Here is a 19295-nt window from a genome sequence, read left to right as displayed (position 1 = left end):
ATGTGACTCATTGATTTCTCCCACACATGTGACATCACCACAGGTCCTGTCACCACGGTTACTGTACAGGAGGAGGTAGGTGGTCACTCACAGGACTGGATTTTTTATTAACCCTTTTAAGAGCTAACAAAAAAGAATGCAGGAGATATTCAGAATTAGTCAGCGGGCCTTCCGATTCGGGGTGGCTGGCTGTTGCGCGGCCCGCCCTAGGCGGCGTATTCATCCCTTGTGGCTGGATTCTCCGCCTATGGTTCTGGACCCCTTTATCCATTAGCTGCCTTTTTGGCACCTTGTTTTACTGCTTGAGTTATGGGGTGCTCTTGATTGTTGCCTTACCTTCCCCCCATTAGTTAGGATTTGCAGCTCTCCGGGTGTGTACTGCGGTGCGCCCTCGAGACCTGCTTTAGTGGGTTGTCCCACTGTTATTTCTACCCCAATATTAGATTAGCTTTGATTGGGATTAATTGTCTATTGTTGTTTTGTTGTTTGTTTTTCTCTGAATATCTCTCCTTTTCTTCATTCTCTCTCCTTACAAACCCTCCCCCCCTCCTCCCCTTTTTTTTCCTTTTCTTCTCCCTTCCCTCTAGGTGTGCTGACTTTTCTTGTCTTAGGGAGCGTTCACACTACCATCGGTGTCCGACAGGTAGTGTCCGCTCAAAATCTGTCACGGACATTAGGAGCGGACACTAGCTGTGTCCGTGACACCTGTCATTTATTTCAATGGTCATTAGGTGCGTTGTTTTGCACTCCGTGCCCGTCCTTCCCTGTCCGCAAGTGAAGATGTCCGACTTCTCAAGCGGACAGAAAAACCCTGCATGCAAAGTCAAAGTGTGAGCACCCGGCAGGCATCGGCTCACACTATTTAAAGGGAAGTCCCCACCCAATAGGGGCGGTGGCCATGACCTCACCGCTCATGCTCAGTAGGGGAGAAATGGCACTTAGCTTGTGAGCGGCTCCAATACGTCTGAGCATGCTCAGTAAGGTGAAAGCTGGATGGTTAGACTGACCCGCAGGTGGCGCTGTGCGCTATGATAGCAGCCTGCGGGACCCAATCCTAACAGCTACGCCGGCAGCCAGCCATTTTCATGTAGCCTCACCTAATCCTCCTCTGACCTGGGCAGGGGCCCGATTGAAATGTCAGGGCTTTGATCGGGCCCCTAACCATGCCGATCCAGCCCATGATCATGCAGATTGGGATGGTTAGGGGCCCGATCGGGGGCCCTGACATTTCAATCAGGCTCCTGCTTCGGGGGATTCCCTGGTGCCCTGGCGGGCCAGTCCGACCCTGCATGTCACACAGACAGCTCAGCTACATACACGTCACACACAAATGACTCCACTACATACATATCACACACGGTCGGCTCCACTACATACACATCACACGCATAACTTTAGCTCTTCCAGAACAGATCCTAAAACCTGCTCATGTGACTCCTATAAAACCAACTGATCACATGACTATGACATCATCACAGGTCCTTTATCTTCAGCAGAGAAAACTATAACAGCAGAACCCGATCATGTGACTCATTGACTCCTCCCACACATGTGACATCATCACAGGTCCTGTCACCACGTTTACTATACAGGAGGAGGTATATATAGGGTGGTCGTTCACAGTTCTGGCAAACTGATTACATGATTATCACATAATCAAAGGTCCGCTATTTGAGCTGATGGCAGGATTCTAGTTGTCTCAGGACTCGGCTGCTTTAAGGACTTTTCCTTCCATGGCTGAGATGACAATATTTGTGTCTTTTGCCATCTGAGGTTGTTCTGGGCTGTTTCCATCCCTCCCATAGAGGTAAATAGTAGTCGGGGCTGAAGAAAGAAGAAATCTGCCATCATGGTATTTACCTTGGTGTGACCTAGACTGAAGGAGGAAAAGCTTCATCTACATCTGTAAGAGATAAGAAATCCTGATAGTAAATACAGATATTGTGACCCTAACAAAGGATTATGTGGAAATTGTTCCATCTTACAGGTCAGCAAAGGAGTCTGATACTAAGGAGGAATGTGCCATGTATCTTCACATACTAGAGCCTGAACCGGAAGCCCCCCTCATACTCCCTACTAATCCAATTTATTACATGGGATCTTGTGAGGTTTTTACACTCTCATCTTCTCTCCATTCAGGTTCCTACAATATAGAATCCTCTCAGTATCTTCTATTTAAGAAAATATTCCTGATTGATCCATCAAGGATGGAAAGAGACAGGAACAAGATGGCAGAAAGTCTATTAAATCTCACCCTAGAGATCATCTACCAGCTTACTGGAGAGGTGAGAGATTCTGATGATGTCATCATTACATCATTCTTATCTATAGTAATAACAGATGATATGACTGGAGAGGTGATGGACTCTGGACATGTATGTAGTGAGATTTATTAATGTGTCTTCCCATAACCAGGATTACACAGTAGTGAAGAAGACCTCTAGTGGGCGCTGTCAGGCTTCTGTGTATGAAGGATATGGAGGAACCCTGAGCCCAATCCCGGGGCCTCCACCTCACTTCCTGATACAGGAGGAGATCAATGGACAGAAGATCCTAGAACTCACCAACAAGATGCTGGAGCTGCTGACTGGAGAGGTGACACTGCTGGGGATACTGGGACATTATACAGTAACTGGAGGGGTCGGGGTGATGACTGTATCATTGTGTTGTCAGGTTCCTATAAGGTGTCAGGATGTCGCTGTCTACTCCTCTATGGAAGAGGGGGAGTATTTAGAAGGACACAAGGATCTGTACAAGGAGGTGATGATGGAGGACCACCAGCCCCTCACATCAGCAGGTAATAGACATGACTATATACACATGGACTTCCATTATTTGTATGTACAGAATGAATTCAGTCCCTGTCTGTGTTTCCAACAGGTAGATCAAGTAAGATGACAACACCGGAGAGATGTCCCAGTCCTCTTCTTCTACAGGATGATCAGGTAGGTGGAGATATTCCCTATGATGTGTAGACGGGCTGTGAAGTCCTTGTGGTCAGTCTTGGGTTATCCAGCAGTATTAGATGTTTTATACCTGTTTAATGTCAGGAGGAGATGGAGGATAAAGCTGACCATAGAACCGATGCAGACATTGGCCCCATTTACTGGTCCGAACACACGCCTGTCTCAATTACATCGTCCCCCTAATCTGACTAATCTTGACTAAACACTGTCACTGGCGGTTGAATGAGTCCCTCTTCCATTCTCAATCACCCTGTGCTATCCTTCACACCCAGTTACTGGAGTATTTTAGTCATAATGTGCACTCAGTCTCCTCTGACTCCAGCCTTTGGGAAGTTCATAAGTCTGTCATGAGGGGTCACTGTATGGTCGTAGATACTCAAAAAAGATCGAAAAGCTAGGGAGTGTGCCCTGTTGACAAAAAAAACCCCGTATGTATCTGGTAGAATCTGATCTCCTCCACTGACACAACCTAAAGCAGGTCCAGCCATGCCGAGTATACATGTGTATGAGGTCCTGGAGGTTGTCACTGAGCCGTCATCTAATATCTATGTCCAGGTTCTCATATAATTTCAGCTGTATATTGAAAAACTTCTCCTGTTTTCTTTATATTTGTTTCACAGATTTCGAATGATGATAAAGCTCTGGACAATATTAATTCTCGAGATGTAATGATAGAAGAAGATCCCTATGTGAGAGGCAATGAGGAGTGTGAAGAAGACCTTCATACAGGGAACCGCCCAGGTGAGGACCCACCACTATATAAAGCAGAGTCTCAGATTCTCCTCATTCACTGCAACAATGTTATGTTGAATCCTTGCATTCTGCCTTCTTGTACAGAATTAGGGGAAGATCCAGATCACTTGATGAGATTGATCCCAATGTAGTAAATGTGGAAAATAGACCTAAAAATTCCTGACATCCTAAAGTATTGTGTCACTTAGTTGGCTGTAATAAGTCAGCCATGGATTGTGTTTCTCTGGCACGGACTTACAGGACTCATTTCACATTGGACTCTTTAGCTTTCCCGTCATTCTATTACGGCAGATGTCAGGTCTTTAAACATGATGGTCGCTCAGGAGCTGATTTTGGACATTAAAGGGATCCTATCATTGGGTACCCTTTTTTTCTCGATAACACGTAGGAATAGCTTTAAGAAAGGCTATTCTTCTCCTACCTTTAGATGTCTTCTCCGCGCCACCATTCGGTAGAAATCCCGGTTTTCTTCGGTATGCAAATGAGTTCTCACGCAGTACTGGGGGCGGTCCCCAGCGCTCATATAGCACTGGGGGGGCGTCCCCAATGCTGCGAGAGAACTTTCCAGCGATGCTTACATCTTCTTCTGGAACGCCCTCTCCATGTGTCTTCTTCCGTCCTGGTTTTCAATCTTCTAGGCCTCAGACTAGAGAAGACTGTGTATGCCCGCTGCCACAAGAAAAATGACCGCTTACACAGTAAGTAAGCGGCCATTTTCTTTTGACCTGTGGGCATGCGCAGTCGGCTTTGCCCGAGGCCTAGAAGTTTGAACCCAGCTCCAGAAGAAGATGCGCAGAGAGGCCGTTCCTGAAGAAGATGGAGGTATCGATGGAGAGTTCTCTCGCAACATTGGAGATGCCCCCAGTGCTGTTTGAGCGCTGAGGACCGCCCCCAGTGCTGTGAGAGAACTCATTTGCATACAGATGAAAACCGGGATTTCTACCAAACGGTGGCGCAAAGAAGACATCTAAAGGTAGGAGAAGAATAGCCTATTTTAAGGCTATTCCTACATGTGAATGAGAAAAAATGTGATTTTAATGGTAGAATCCCTTTAAGTCGAAACACACTCGCAGATCACATACTCAGTTTTTTCGGTAAGTGACCGCTGTAAATGATTCCTCTGTTTGTTATCGATAATATTTTTAAATATTTTATTAATCTTTTTTGTCTATGTTTATAGTCCCGGGAGGGGAGCTTACCATGTGACCTTCTGCTCACTATTAGGATACACTGCAATACCATTATATTACAACAGAGGTTCTCAAACCTACTTCATCTTCCGCCCACTTTGAGTATCAATTATTTTCTAGCGCCCCTAAAATTTTTTAACTGTACCACATCTTAAAAAAAATCACAATCATTGCTTTAATTTAATTATAGCAGCCATAGGAGTCTTATCTGGTTTCTGAGTTCAAACTTACATTTTAATTGAGACTGTTCGAATGAAAGCGATAAAACGCAACTTTAGAAATAAAATTGAGAAAAACTTTTATTCAAATTACATAAAGCATTGCAATTTCAACTTTAAAACTAATCTAATGTGAAGGTGAATTTGATGACTTTTAACAAGTTTCTTAATATCAGGCTCGAATTTACTCAAAAACACCTGTAAGTCACCGCGTTCGGTAACATGCAAACGATTTCTCTTTTTAGTTAGCAGCGTTGCCACAATACTAAATCAACATTCACACAAATATGACGATGGGAAGGCTATCAAAAACCATTGAACAATCGACCACAATCCAGGGTATGAAAGCCATGATAAATCAAACAAGGCAGGAAGAAGAACAATATAATCGATGTACTGTAGTAGGTAGGTTTTGATTTTAGTTTAAAATATTAGGAAAACACAAATCAACCGTAGCCCTGCTAAACCGCTTCAACAACCCCCAATTTTCTCTGGCCCCTATAACGCCCCCAGCCACAAGGGGACATTATAGAAATGAAAGACTGTATTACAACAATGATATGGGCACTCAGACTGCAGACAGTGCTGCTTCATGAGACACTCTCACATATATTCATTAAGCCTGGCTTGCTCTACTTCCCGTTGTCTATTCTGATCACCATCTCCAGTTAAAGACTCCAACACTATCCCCCTCCCCGATCCTGTGGCTCTGACTACAATGACTAATCTCATTCTACACTGAGCATTTCACTAGAAAAGAGCAGTGACCGGCGCCGCACAACATGGACCGATCAAGATGCCGGCCTCACCACATAAGTGGGAAACTGGAGAACAGCCTGGTGGCCGAACATCATGATCTACTGGTCTATGCTCTGAGGTCTATTGTTACGTTTTTAAAGATTTGCTTAATAATTCCCATTAAAAGGTTAGGGGGGCATAAAAATACTGTCTCACAGGTGTGGAAAAATTCAGCTTCAAATTGCTGAAGCTGAAATTTTCATCTAAGAAACACTACTAAAGCTGAAATTTGCAGCTTGGAACAATTCAGTCATGTGAACATATCCTTAAAGGGGCTCTATCACTGGGAAAAGTCATTTTTAACTAATCACATCCTTGCATAGGCTTTAGAAATGCTACTTTACACTTACCTTTAGTATGTAGATTGCCTCAGTGGTCTCTGAATAAGTCCGTTTTTATTCATATGCTAAGGAGCCTCCAGCCAGCTCAGGAAGTTCCCAGCAGCCTCCTCTCTGCTATTATCTTCTATGTGTGTGAGGCAAACAGGAAGCTGAGTCATCATCAGCAGCAGTCTCCCATAGAAAATAACAGGGAAAGCTGTGCACAATCTATCATGCACCAGACTAATTAGCATATGAATAAAAACAGATTTATTCAGAAACCACTGAGGCAATTTACATACTAAAGGTAGTTGTGGAATAGCATTTCTAAAGGCTGCGCAAAGATGTGATTAGTTAAAAATGACTTTTCCTAGTGATAGAGCCCCTTTAAGACTGTATTATGCAAAAATAGTAAAATAATTTTTCTTCTTGTCAGATGACTGTACCAGGAGTTCAGAGGGACAACTGATATCTACAGATTATAAAGCAGAGGATCATGGTATCACACAAGATCCATATGAAGAACATGTCATTATCCCAGATATACTCTCATCCCTTCACAGCAAAGATCGATCGTCTGATCCTACTATACACGTCCTACCTACTCATACTTCACAGACTGATAGGCAAAATCTACAACAGAGAATTCTTACAGGGGAGAAGCCATATTCATGTTCAGAATGTGGCAAGTGTTTTAGACAGAAACGAAATCTTTGTGTACACAAAACAATTCATACAGGGGTGAAGTCATTTTCATGTTCAGAATGTGGGAAATGTTTTGAACAAAAAAAATATCTTATTAGACATCAGAGAACTCACACAGGAGAGAAGCCATATTTATGTTTAGAATGCGGCAAGAGTTTTAGTTATAAATCAAGTCTTGTTGTCCACCAAACCATTCATACAGGGGAGAAGCCATTTTCATGTTCAGAATGTGGGAAATGTTTTCGCCAAAAACCACATCTTGTTACCCATCAGAGAAATCACACAGGAGAAAAGCCATATTCATGTTCAGAATGTGGCAAGAGTTTTAGCCATAAATTAAGTCTTGTTGATCATAAAAAAATTCACACAAGGGAGAAGCCATATTCATGTTCAGAATGTGGTAAGTGTTTTAGTCAGAAATCCCAACTTGTAAGCCACCAAATGATTCATACAGGTGAGAAGCCATATTCCTGCTCAGAATGTGGGAGATGTTTTAGTCAGAAATCCCATCTTGTAAGCCACCAAATGATTCATACAGGTGAGAAGTCATATTCATGTTCAGAATGTGGCAAGAGTTTTAGACATAAATTAAGTCTTGTTGAACATAAAATAATTCACACAGGTGAGAAGCCATATTCATGTTCAGATTGTGGTAAGTGTTTTAGTCGGAAATACAATCTTGTTGACCACCAAACAACTCATACAGGGGAGAAGCCATATTCATGTTCAGAATGTGGGAAATGTTTCCGTCGTAAATCACACCTTGTTTGCCATCAAACAGTTCATACCAGAGAGAATCCATTTCCATAAACCTGTGTAAATCATTTTAACCAAAAATCATCTCTATCTGCACATCAGAGAACTTGCACGGAAAGAAAATTCACTCACAATTAAAAAAGTATTGAATTTTTTTTTTAAATACAGATATTTTTAAATCAGAGATTTGTAATTTAAAAATGATGTAAGATAATTCTTAAAATATATTTACATAGCGCCCCCTTCTGCTCATTTTTTTCTTGCTTTTCCACGTTACTAACAGTGCAAAGATAGATACCCATTTCCTTCTCTAACAAGCAGAGAAGGAAGTGTTGTCAGTGTCTTGGTATTGCTCTGTCTTACATGAGATTCCTCTATCCAGATGTGTTGTGACTACGAGATACTTGCAGTAGCAGTGGATGACTGGCACATATTGTTATAAAGTTTTTGGGTCAATGGTTGCAAGCCAGGCCTGAATCTTAATGCATTGTGTAGAAAAATGTCTCTGCACCCCTCTATGGATGACAGGGTGCTCGTGAAGGACGTTTACAGTGACTCAAATAGTTGAAAATATAGGGGCAACACAGTAGCTCAGTGGTTAGCATTGCAGCGTTGGAGCCCTGGGTTCAAATCCCGCCAGGAACAACATCTGCAAGGAGTTTGTATGTTCTCCCCGTGTTTGCGTGGATTTCCTCCCATTCTACAGACATACTGATAGGAAAAAAAAATGTACATTGTGATCCCTATATGGGGGTCACAATCTACATTAAGTAAAAAAAAATTGTAGAAATCACAGCCCTCCTTTATAGAGTCAATGCGTAATTGTTATATTCACATATAGGACCAATTAATCCAGTGCAGAAACAAAGGAACAAGATATTCAATGTATATATATGCCATATAATCATGACCTGCACTGCCGCATCACTTGAAGTGTAATAAGAGCTGGAATTAGCCGGTGTCGGCACAAGAGTGCCACCGGATACAAGTGGAGCCAAATAGATAAAAAAGAGAAGAGACCAGAGAATAACCAACAATAGAGGAGGCACTGGGAAGAGAAAATGGTCAGAAAAAGAAATAAGGTAAAATAAATGGGGGGAGGCAAAAACCTTCCCCCTCAAAAGTACCCATAGGACAGAAAAAAAGAACTCCGTTTGGGGAAAAGTTCTTTTTTTCCATCTAAGGCCCTGTTCCCATGGAGTAACGTGTCGCTCATTCTGACACGTAAACACATGTCAGAGTGAGGCTCTTCAAAACAGATCCCATTGACTTCAATGGGTGCCGTCTTACGCGCATTACACATTGAAATCAATTGAGGCTTTTTAACCCATCTGTTTTGAAGCGCCTCACTCTGACACGTGTTTACGTGTCTGAATGTGCGGTGCGTTACTCTGTGGCAAGGGGGCTTAAGACATTAGGGGACAGTGTCAATTAATTAACTAATTATTATCTATTGAAGAGGAATTATTATAGTTGTACTTCATATTGATGCCAATATTATTATGTATGGTTTTTAGATCACTTTTTATAGCTATTTTTTGGTGAATGCAAAGTGACCGAAACACATTATTATGCGCATTGTGGTATATTTTTTTATGGTGTTCACCGTACAGGATAAATAACACTGTTTTTGGATAATGGGGATAATGCGTGTAGGGTTACTTTAACATGTTTGTTTATCTTTTTTTCATAAAGAAAAGAACATCTAAAACTTACCTTTTATTACTATAGCTCATAAAAGTACGAGAAAGACAAAAAATAGAGATAGTGTATGTTTGTACTGCTGACTGCACTATTAATACAGAAGCGAGTCAGTCTCGGTGCAGCAATCACATTTAATTACCCATGTGTGCCGCTATGTATAAAGCATCAAAGACCAGATGCAATAGTACCACGCACTATGTGATAGGCACAGAGACAGATTGTGTGATGTCAGGGCTAGGTAGGATATATATGTATTATTGTATGTAGAATTGCTTATTTATATTTGTCATACATAAACCTTGCAGATGTTGTTATATGGCTTTATGACGTTTTTGTTTAGTGACCCTGAAGGGGGGTGCCCTTGGATGACCTCCAGAGCCAGCAGGGAGACACAGCTTTCCCACAGCCAAGAAAACATCCTTCTTTCAAAGGATCCTGCAGTGGGGAGTAAAAGGAGGGGGGGGGGCAACATAGCAGGGAGAGGTAGCTGGACACTGGGCTTTACTGAGGCTAAGGCCTAGATTCTTGGTCACATCTGAGAGATCAGCTAAGGAGATCGGGGGGGGGGGGGGGGGGGCATTCTGTAACCAAGACTCTTAGCAGCCTCCAAGAACCCAGAAACTTGGGTATTATTTGTTCTTATTCCCTTTTATTTTCATAAGTGTCTGCATTGTCGGTCCTTGTTATAATTTTTGTATGTATATTGCACTGAATGAAGGGGTTTTCCGATATTTTTTTTTTCAAAAAAGGTCTGTTAGTGCTATTAATGGGTTAATAAGTGCGCCCAAATACCTTAAGTGTTTTGAGTGATTTCTGAGGTTCTCTTGGAGCTCCTGGCATCTTCTGCATTTGTTTACGTAGGTAGATTCCTGTTCTATTTTCTTACAACTACTAACTACCATGTGACTGCCTCAGATTTTCTGGTAATGTTCCATTTCCCGTTTCCGAAATGGAATGTGACCAATACTAATTCCCCCCATTCTATTTACCTGTTTTCCTGTCTGAATCTTCCAGGTACCAGAGATCACTTCCTGTGGGGCCGACTCCTCCGCCTTTTACATCACTCTGGCTTTATTACGCAGGCATGGGAAGCCGGAAAATATCAAGAAAAGAAGGAGCTGGCCCCCAAGAAGGAACTGATGTTCCGTGCCTAGAAGATGGGATGAGGGGTTATTATTGGTGACGTTCCATTTCCAGAAATGGGGAAATGGACTGTCACCGATAAATCTGAAAATGTGCCTGGGGAGGTCACCTGATTAGCCTGGAAATCTAGATAAATATACATTTATAATTGCTAATTATATTTAGTTACAAATGTGATTGAGACTTTATCGAAAAATTTTAGGAGAGAGTCTTACACATAAGTAAATTTATAAATCAGGGAGAGTGTGTGCCTAGTCATGCATGATGTTAAAGGGGTATTCCCACGTCGCATACTCACCAGTCTTTGCTGTAAAATCTTCTTTCTTCCTGTTTTTTTGCGTCATTTGGGCGGGGTTTCATGCAACCTGCCGTTTAGCTCCACCCCCAAATTAGTGTGTAGCTCCGCCCACCGCATAGCGTGATCCTATGGGGCAGCTGAAGGGCTTGTGATGTCAAAGGTCCTCAAACACTATATGCACAATACTGCCTGTCTCTGCCATAATGAACACAATTGAATTAGCTAGCCTGATAATTGGGAGAACAGAAGACGAGTTCATGAAATGAAAGCAGCTCCTCTCCCCTATCTGAGAGCAGGGAGGTAGGTCAGGTGGTGTAGACACAGGAATAGCTAGAAACACAGGCTCGCTTCCCTGCACTTAGCCCCTCCTCCCTCCCCCTGAGAGCAGGCAGATACATCACTTGACTTTTGGGCAGATAAGTCAAGGGCTGTGTCAACAATGAATTGAATAAAGTAAGATAGTGGACAAACAAAGCAGTTTTGCTGAAGCAGTGTATTTAGGAAAAGTCTTACATCCACGTTAACAAGAGGTATAGATAGGATCCTTGTTATGGGACAACCCCTTTAAGGAGGCTGCCCTCTAGAGGGCGGCATTCAAAATGCACTGTTCTCCTAATTACATCCTGGAGAATAGATTTGCATATTTTTTACCCAGTAAATTTATAGTAATTGTAAATAAATAAATTGTAAATAATAATCTGGATGATATTAATGTTATATCCATAACAATAAAGGAAGAGCCGTATGTGAGTGGTGATGAGGAATGTGAGGAGGACATTCCTACAGGGAACCGCCCAGGTGAGTAGTAACCAATAGAGATGGGCGAACCTCTCAAGATTTGTTTTGGGTTTGGTGGCTCATATTGTATAATACATAGTGTATGACACTGTCAGGGCTCCTAGGAACCTCTGACCCAGGCAATACAGTAAGATGTCTCCTGCTGTGCAGCTGAATATCAGCGATGAGAACTATACAACAACTTTTGGGACTCTGAAGAAGTATTAAGGCTCCAAGCTTTTCGATATGTCTAATGGCCTACCCAAGCTCCGCACGGACTCTAAGGGCAAGTACTTTATTGTTAGGGAGAGGAAGTGTTTCCGCTACATCCTGGAGTATCTACGTTCCGGCCAGGTGCCCACTCAGCACATCCAAGAAGTCTACAATGAGGCCTTATTTTATGAAATCAAGTCATTGGTGAAGAAGTTGGAAGAGACCCCGCAGATCTTTGGGGAACATGTTGGGAGAAAGCAGTTCCTTGCGCGAGTACCCAATTATAGTGAGGAGGAATTGGAAGCAGAAGGCCTGGAGGGCTTGGAGTGGAATTGCCAGGCAGGTCTGGGCTTGAGAAAGGGCTTCCTGGAGCAGGATTCCCGAGGAGACTGTCTTCCAGAGTGAGAGGTGGAACCCTGAAAGGAGCAGAAGTGCTGGAAATGGCTAGAAGAAGATGACTGGGGCTTGGGATGCCTCTGAGGGAGTAGAGAACTTTTACCCCCTTAGGCCTCAGAGATGAGCTCCTATATGCCTTTGCCAAAAAGCTGGCTCTGTTCATTGCGGAAAAAGGGAAGAGTTGCAACTACCTTCTTGGAGGCGGCCTCAGCGTTCCACGGATGAATCCGAACCATACGTCACAACCATAGCCACAGCGTTGGTGGCCACCTTGGCAGAACGGTGAGCTGCTTCAAGGGAGGCATCGCACAGGTATTTGGAAGCGTTCATAATTTGAGCGACAAGCAGCCGGTTGTCATAGTGGAAGCTTCTTTAGAGAGGTCTAAAGCAGGACACAGAGAAGAACCAGCCCAGGCCGCTTTGGCAAGAGAGTCCACCTTCTTGTCTGAGGTATCTCTGAAAGAGGCGAAGTCTGCAAAAGTCAGAATAGTAGCCTTGGAGAGCCTAGCTATATAGGGATCAACCGTTTGAGGTTTTGACCACTTGAAGACACACTGCTCTGGAAAGGGGACGTTCCTGGTGAAGTAATTGTTCCTTCAAGATGTGGTCAAACGCCCTGTGATTGGGTAAGACCAGAAGAGGGCTACAACTGTGACAGAAGGAGATGTACTCTTGAGAAGCCGGATCTGAGAAGAGTGTACTGAGGGGAGTTGATGGAGGATGAAGGGGAGGGCTGGGGGCGGGAGTAGAGAGCAGGGAAATAGTATTTGACCCCCTTCTTCAGAAGCGGTGAGATGGAGAGTCACAGAATACTATAAATATGTGCCTGGGGCAGGCACATAACCTCCCAGTGATGATGGTAAATACTTACTTTTGATAATAAAAGTAATTTATAAAGTAGATGGGGGGTATTTAGTTTAATATATATATATATTTTTTTTTAATCCTGGACAACTATCCTATTAATATTATAAATGTGAAATGTTTGTGAGTTTGTGGGTTTGTGACTTTGGATGTTCGGATGTTTGGCGGTCAATCACGCAAAACCCGCTCCACCGATTTGGCTGAAATTTTCCACAAACATAGTCACTACACTCGATTGCGCAATAGGCTACTTTTTGTCACAATAGCGCACATACATTTTTCCCAGGACCCCCACAAAACCCAAACTCACATCACTATCTCTGCAATCTCATACACTTTGGACCATAGCAAGCCACAAAATTCATATTACCCTCTACAGCAGACGTCAGCAACCCCTGGCACACGTGCCAAGAGTGGCACTCCTGCCATATTTCACTGGCACACCAGCAGCACAGGACCTGCAAGAGTTAAATGAAGTCTGTGCTCTGCTAGAGCTGAGGCATAAGGACACTCCCCTTTGAGAGGGGTGCAGGAAACCCAGGGGGTGGAGCTTAATCGCTCAAGTCTCTGCCTGCCTGCTATAGTGATAGCTCCTGCCATCTGCACCCTGCAAACATTCCCCGAGGAGGAGAGGAAGCTGATAGCAAACTGAAAGTAAAAAACACACAGCTCCCTTCCTTTAGTTCCTATTCTCATTAATGTCAGGCATTTGGGGTTATTAGTTTAGTGTTAGTAACTCCATGTGCCTCACATTAATAGGAATAAACCCCATCATGTCACTCATATTAACCCCTGTGTGCCCCATATAAAGGTTACTAATATGTGAGACATATGGAGGGACTAATAAAAGACCTCAATAATGAAGATACTTAATTATTACCTCCAAGTCTCTCACGTATCAGTAACTAGAGATGAGCGAGTACTGTTCGGATCAGCCGATCCGAACAGCACGCTCCATAGAAATGAATGGATGCACCTGGTACTTCCGCTTGGATGTAGCCAGCGCGCTTAACCCCCCGCGTGCCGGCTACGTCCATTCATTTCTATGCAAGCGTGCTGTTCGGATCGACTGATCCGAACAGTACTTGCTCATCTCTATCAGTAACTCTTACACAGGGGTTAATGTGAGGGACATGATGGGGTTAATTGCTATTAATAAGAGGCGCATGGAGTTACTAAACTGTCATGCACAGGGCCAGACTTTATGTTGCTTGCTCAAGAGTACCCTGTGCCCAAAATTTACATGTACTGGCGGAAAATAACAAATCATACAATGTCGTATATCGAAGTATATTAACCTGAAATACCTCTGTCCCAAAGACACTATGTACAGTTTCTCAGAACACCGTATAGCAGCTGAACTACAAATTACATTCAACACAAAAGTCTCACGTATTCTCAGAATTACAGCAAAACAAGATACAAAGTTACATTTCATATCCCATACCTTATACACAGTACGAAAACCTTACCCGCGCCTGTATATACCCACTTCTACAATCACCGCAGACGAAGTCGCGGGTACCAGCTAGTTTTAAATAATGGAGATTTATTTCATATTAGAGCGAGTGGAAACAGCATTTTGCTGTTAGAAAAGTAGTTTCTATGTATTCAATGAAAATTTAAACTCTTGTGTAAGTCTGTTGGGCAATAGAGCAGTTTCATCTGTGTTCACAGAGTTTAAACTAAGTTTTCATTGACAGCCAGTACTGTTAGTAAAAAAAAAAAAATCTTTTGAATCTTGTTTGTTTAATTGTAGACTAATGAAACTGAAATTCCATTGGCCAATCTATTTCTATTTATTCTATTTATTACATGGCATCTTGTGAGGTTTTTACATTGTCTCATCTTCTCTCCATTCAGGTTCCTACATTATAGAATCCTCTCAGTATGTTCTATATAAGAGAATATTCCTGATTGATCCATCAAGGATGGAAAGAGACAGGAACAAGATGGCGGAAAGTCTATTAAATCTCACCCTAGAGATCATCTACCAGCTTACTGGAGAGGTGAGAGGAACCTTAAGCCCACCTCACCCCCTGATACTTGAGGAGATCAATGGACAGAAGATCCTAGAACTCACCAACAAGATGCTGGAGCTGCTGACTGGAGAGGTGACACTGCTGGGAATGCTGGGACATTATACAGTAACTGGAGGGGTCGGGGTGATGACTGTATCATTGTGTTGTCAGGTTCCTATAAGGTGTCAGGATGTCGCTGTCTATTTCTCCATAGAGGAGTGGGAGTATTTAGAAGGACACAAGGATCTGTACAAGGAGGTGATGATGGAGGACCACCAGCCCCTCACATCAGCAGGTAATAGACATGACTATATACACATGGACTTCCATTATTTGTATGTACTGAATGAATTCAGTCCCTGTCTGTGTTTCCTACAGGTAGCTCCAGTAAGAGGACAACACCAGAGAGATGTTCCAGTCCTCTTCTTCCACAGGATAATCAGGTAGATGGAGATATTCCCTATGATGTGTAGACGGGCTGTGAAGTCCTTGTGGTCAGCCTTGGTTTCTCCAGCAGTATTAGATGTTTTATACTTGTGTAATGAGAGATGGAGGATAAAGCTGACCATAGACATTACATGTTGTCTGGATCTTCTCACAATCTTCTGGCTATGGAGACTGCTGGTTGGACTAAGGAACCATCAGGTTGGATTTCTACCATTCTGATCCTTTATTTTCCCTGAGGCAAACAACCCGGATGTATCTGGTAGAATCTTACACAACGTGAAGCAGGTCTAGCCATGCCAATTATACTTGTGTGTGAAGTTCTTGAGGTTGTCATTGATCCATCTTCTAATTTCTATATCCAGCTTACAGAAAACTAGCAGCTATTTTACAAGTGTAACTCATACTGTCAGGTCCTTATTGATCTTTCTAACCACCTGACCTTTGTGTTTGTTCCATAGCTTTTCCATGAGGGTCAACATCTGTATGATAATAATACAATGGCCTTGCCAATAAAAGAAGAGCCCTATATGAGTGGTGATGAGGAGTGTGAGGAGGACATTTCTACAGGGAACCGCCCGGGTGAGTGGTAACAACTAGAGATGGGCTAACCTCTCAACATTTCTTTTCAGCTCAGCAGCTAGGGTCTTGTTTCATTTTGGGTTGAACAAGGTCGGTATGATTCATACCTTAAATTGGATTAAAACATAGTGTATGAGACTGTCAGGGTTCCCAGGATTTATGATCTATTCATTTTCTATCTCTAAGGCAAACACACCCAAAGTCAACTTGAAAGTGACATTATTGTACTCTGTCGTCTCTTCAGCCCCCAGAGTATAATAGGAGGCCTTGGGAAGTAGTCAAAAATTATTCCACAAATAATTCTTTACCATCAGACCTTCCCCCCAATGGTAGCAATAAAAACTTCTTATACCACATAGAAAGACACCATACCCAGCTCCATACATGCAAATATGAAAGTTATAGGTGTCAGGTTTTTTTTTTTTACTTTTTGCAAAGTTTTTAATTTTTGAAAAAGTTATCGAAATGTTACAAATTACAAATATTATATAAATTTGGTATTGCCATGATTGTTCTGACCCACAGAATACAAGTAATATGTCATTTTAAATTTGCATATGATGTTTTTGGAGCTGTTTTACCCAAAGTCAGAAGCAGAGTATAAAGAATGGAAAATGTCTTTTGATATGTTTGGTTTTCACTCCTAGAATCAGCTAAATATAGAAATCATCCTCCGACCTTTACACATACCCAAAAGCCATGGCTTCCTCATACATGACCATACTGCTCCTCCCCCTGTAGTAAAGTACATCTAGTTGTCAGGGAGTGTGTGAGACGGACACCTCCTAATAGCACTGACTCACAGGATCCTTTATGATTCTACACTGAGCATTTCACTAGAAAAGAGTGGTGACCAGCACCTCACAACATGGACTGATGAAGATGCTGGCCTAACCACACAAGTGGGAAACTGTAGGAGAACAGCCTGGTGGCCAAACATCATGATCTACTGGTCTGTTTCTCTGAGATCTACTGCTAGATTGTCATCTGTTTTACCACCATTACTTTAGCTGTGAATTGAATTTTGCTACATGTATTACACTATGTGAAAGGTTTTATATAGAAATGTTATAAAATAGCAGTATCATTTTTATGAATGTTATCCAAAAATAGTAAAAATCTGTTTTCTTCTTGCCAGGTAACTGTACCAGGAGCTCAGAAGGACATCTGATATCTACAGATTATAAAGCAGAGGATCATGGTATCACACAAGATCCATATGAAGAACATGTCATTACCCCAGATATACCCTCAGCCCTTTACAGCAAAGATTTATCATCTGCTCCTACTATACACATCCAATCTTCTGATTCATCACAGACTGTGAAGCAAAATAAAAGTCAAATTGCCATTGTACATCAGAGAATTCAAACAGGAGAGAAGCCATATTTATGTTCCCAGTGTGAGAAATGTTTTAATCTTAAATCAAGTCTTCTTAACATCAGACAATTCACACAGGGGAGAAGCCATATTCATGTTCCCATAGTGGGAAATGTTTTAATCTGAAATTAAGTCTTGTTAGACATCAGACAGTTCACTCAGGGGAGAAGCCATATTCATGTTCAGAATGTGGGAAAGGTTTTATTCAGAAATCACGTTTCCTTGACCATCAAAAAAACTCACACAGGAGAGAAGCCATATTCATGTTCAGTGTGTGGGAAAGGATTTAACTGGAAATCAACTTATGTTGAACATCAAAATATTCACACAGGAGAGAAGCTATTTTCATGTTCGGAGTGTGAGAAATCTTTTACCTGTACATCAGGTCTTGCTAGACATGAGAGAATTCACAAAAAGGTCGATTCCTCTTTGGATCATGAGAAACTGGTTCAAAATCATAGAGCTCAAACAAAACCTAAACCGTTTTCATGTTCAGAATGTGGGAAATGTTTTACTCAGAAATGTAATCTTTTTCAACATGAGAAAATTCACACAGGAGAGAAGCTATATTCATGTTCAGATTGTGGAAAATGTTTTCGTGAAAGAACAAATCTTCTCAAACATTGTAGAGTTCACACCGGAGAGAAGACATATGCATGTCCAGAATGTGGAAAATGTTTTGCTTATTCAACAAGTCTTGCTCAACATCAAAAAACTCACACTGGGGAGAAGCCATTTCTGTGTTCCGAATGTGGAGAATGTTTTGCTTATAAAACAAGCCTTATTTCACATAAAAAAAAACTCACACCGGGGAAAAGCCAGTTTAATGTTCAGAATGTGGGAAATGTTTTACAGATAAATCAGGTTTAATTAAGCATCAAAGAACTCACACAGGAGAGAAACCATTTTCTTGCTCAGAATGTGGGGAATGTTTTGCTTATAAACCAAGTCTTGTTAGACATCAAAGAACTCACACAGGGGAGAAACCATTTTTCTGTTCAGAATGTGGAAAATATTTTGTAGATAAATCAAGGCTTGTTTTACATCAGAGAAGTCACACAGGAGAGAAGCCATTTTTATGTTCAGAGTGTGGCAAATACTTTGCAGAAAAATCATGTCTTGTTAAACATCAAAAAGTTCACACAGGAGAGAATCTGTTTGTATGTTCCGAATGTGGGAAATGCTTTACACATAAATCAAGTCTAGTTAGACATCAAATTAGTCACACAGGAGAGAAGCCATATTCATGTTCAGAATGTGACCAATGTTAGAGCAAATTTATCACTATAACTGAACATCAGAGAATTCACATAGGGGAGAAGCCTTTGGTATGTTCAGAACGTGGAAAACATTTTGCTCATAAAACAACTACAAAGTTCACACCGGGAAGAAGTCACTTGTATTTCCTTGTCCTGAATGTGGGAATTGTTTTAGTCGGAAATCAGTTCTTGTTCAACATCAAAAAATACACACAGGACTGAAACCCTTTACATGTTCAGAATGTGGAAAAGGTTTTGTTCGGAAAGCCGGTCTTTTTGAACATCAAAAAATTCACACAGGGGAGAGACCATTTTCATGTTCAGAATGTGGGAAATGTTTTAGGAAAAAATCGGTCCTAAAATCACACCAGGGAACGCACACAAAGAGGTAAGCCATATCCCTGCCCATAGTGTAGGAAATGTTTCAGCAAGGTCGTCAAAAACAGGCGTCACTTTTCACTCGTTAAAACAGGAAATCTGAGAACTGAAATAACATTTCCAATACCGA

General features: G+C 41.9%; 3 protein-coding genes and 1 pseudogene across 4 annotated transcripts in view; all 4 read left to right on the top strand.

Moving 5' to 3' along the window:
* The first annotated feature begins 2714 nt into the window (after positions 1 to 2714).
* Positions 2715 to 7814, top strand: LOC142190208 (uncharacterized). Of its 2 annotated transcripts, XM_075262280.1 has the most exons (4): positions 2715 to 2797; positions 2881 to 2945; positions 3587 to 3707; positions 6682 to 7814. In XM_075262280.1, exons 1-4 carry the CDS (start codon positions 2764 to 2766, stop codon positions 7758 to 7760), a joined length of 1299 nt encoding a protein of 432 aa, XP_075118381.1. In that variant the 5' UTR covers positions 2715 to 2763; the 3' UTR covers positions 7761 to 7814. The 2 variants fall into 2 exon arrangements, with proteins under 2 accessions (XP_075118381.1, XP_075118382.1); XM_075262281.1 differs by lacking the exons at positions 2715 to 2797; positions 2881 to 2945; positions 3587 to 3707 and adding an exon at positions 5316 to 5532.
* Positions 7815 to 11546: 3732 nt separating this feature from the next.
* The window catches only part of LOC142195323 (uncharacterized), a gene marked incomplete at its 5' end in the record, with an annotated part of 202381 nt that continues 194632 nt past the window's right edge, over positions 11547 to 19295 (top strand). The window contains one exon of the mRNA XM_075265031.1: positions 11547 to 11649. Within this exon, the coding sequence (XP_075121132.1) occupies positions 11547 to 11649 (103 nt within the window). The remainder of the gene's footprint in view (positions 11650 to 19295) is intronic.
* Positions 16048 to 19295, top strand: part of LOC142188881 (uncharacterized) — a 51998-nt gene continuing 48750 nt past the window's right edge. The window contains exon 1 of the mRNA XM_075262047.1: positions 16048 to 16148. Within this exon, the coding sequence (XP_075118148.1) occupies positions 16067 to 16148 (82 nt within the window). The 5' untranslated portion in view covers positions 16048 to 16066. The remainder of the gene's footprint in view (positions 16149 to 19295) is intronic.
* Positions 16709 to 19211, top strand: LOC142188897 (uncharacterized; annotated as a pseudogene).

Source organism: Leptodactylus fuscus, chromosome 1 (assembly GCF_031893055.1).
Source record: "Leptodactylus fuscus isolate aLepFus1 chromosome 1, aLepFus1.hap2, whole genome shotgun sequence".
In the NCBI taxonomy this organism is placed as follows: domain Eukaryota; kingdom Metazoa; phylum Chordata; class Amphibia; order Anura; family Leptodactylidae; genus Leptodactylus; species Leptodactylus fuscus.
The sequence above is the reverse complement of the archived record's forward strand: the minus strand, read 5'-3'. Positions and strand labels throughout refer to the sequence as shown.

Coding starts and splice junctions, on each gene's coding strand:
- LOC142190208 (XM_075262280.1), top strand. CDS start 2,764: ATGATGGAGGACCACCAGCCCCTCACATCAGCAG. Junction 2,946..3,586: donor TTCTTCTACAGGATGATCAG/GTAGGTGGAGAT, acceptor TTTGTTTCACAG/ATTTCGAATGATGATAAAGC. Junction 3,708..6,681: donor TCATACAGGGAACCGCCCAG/GTGAGGACCCAC, acceptor TCTTCTTGTCAG/ATGACTGTACCAGGAGTTCA.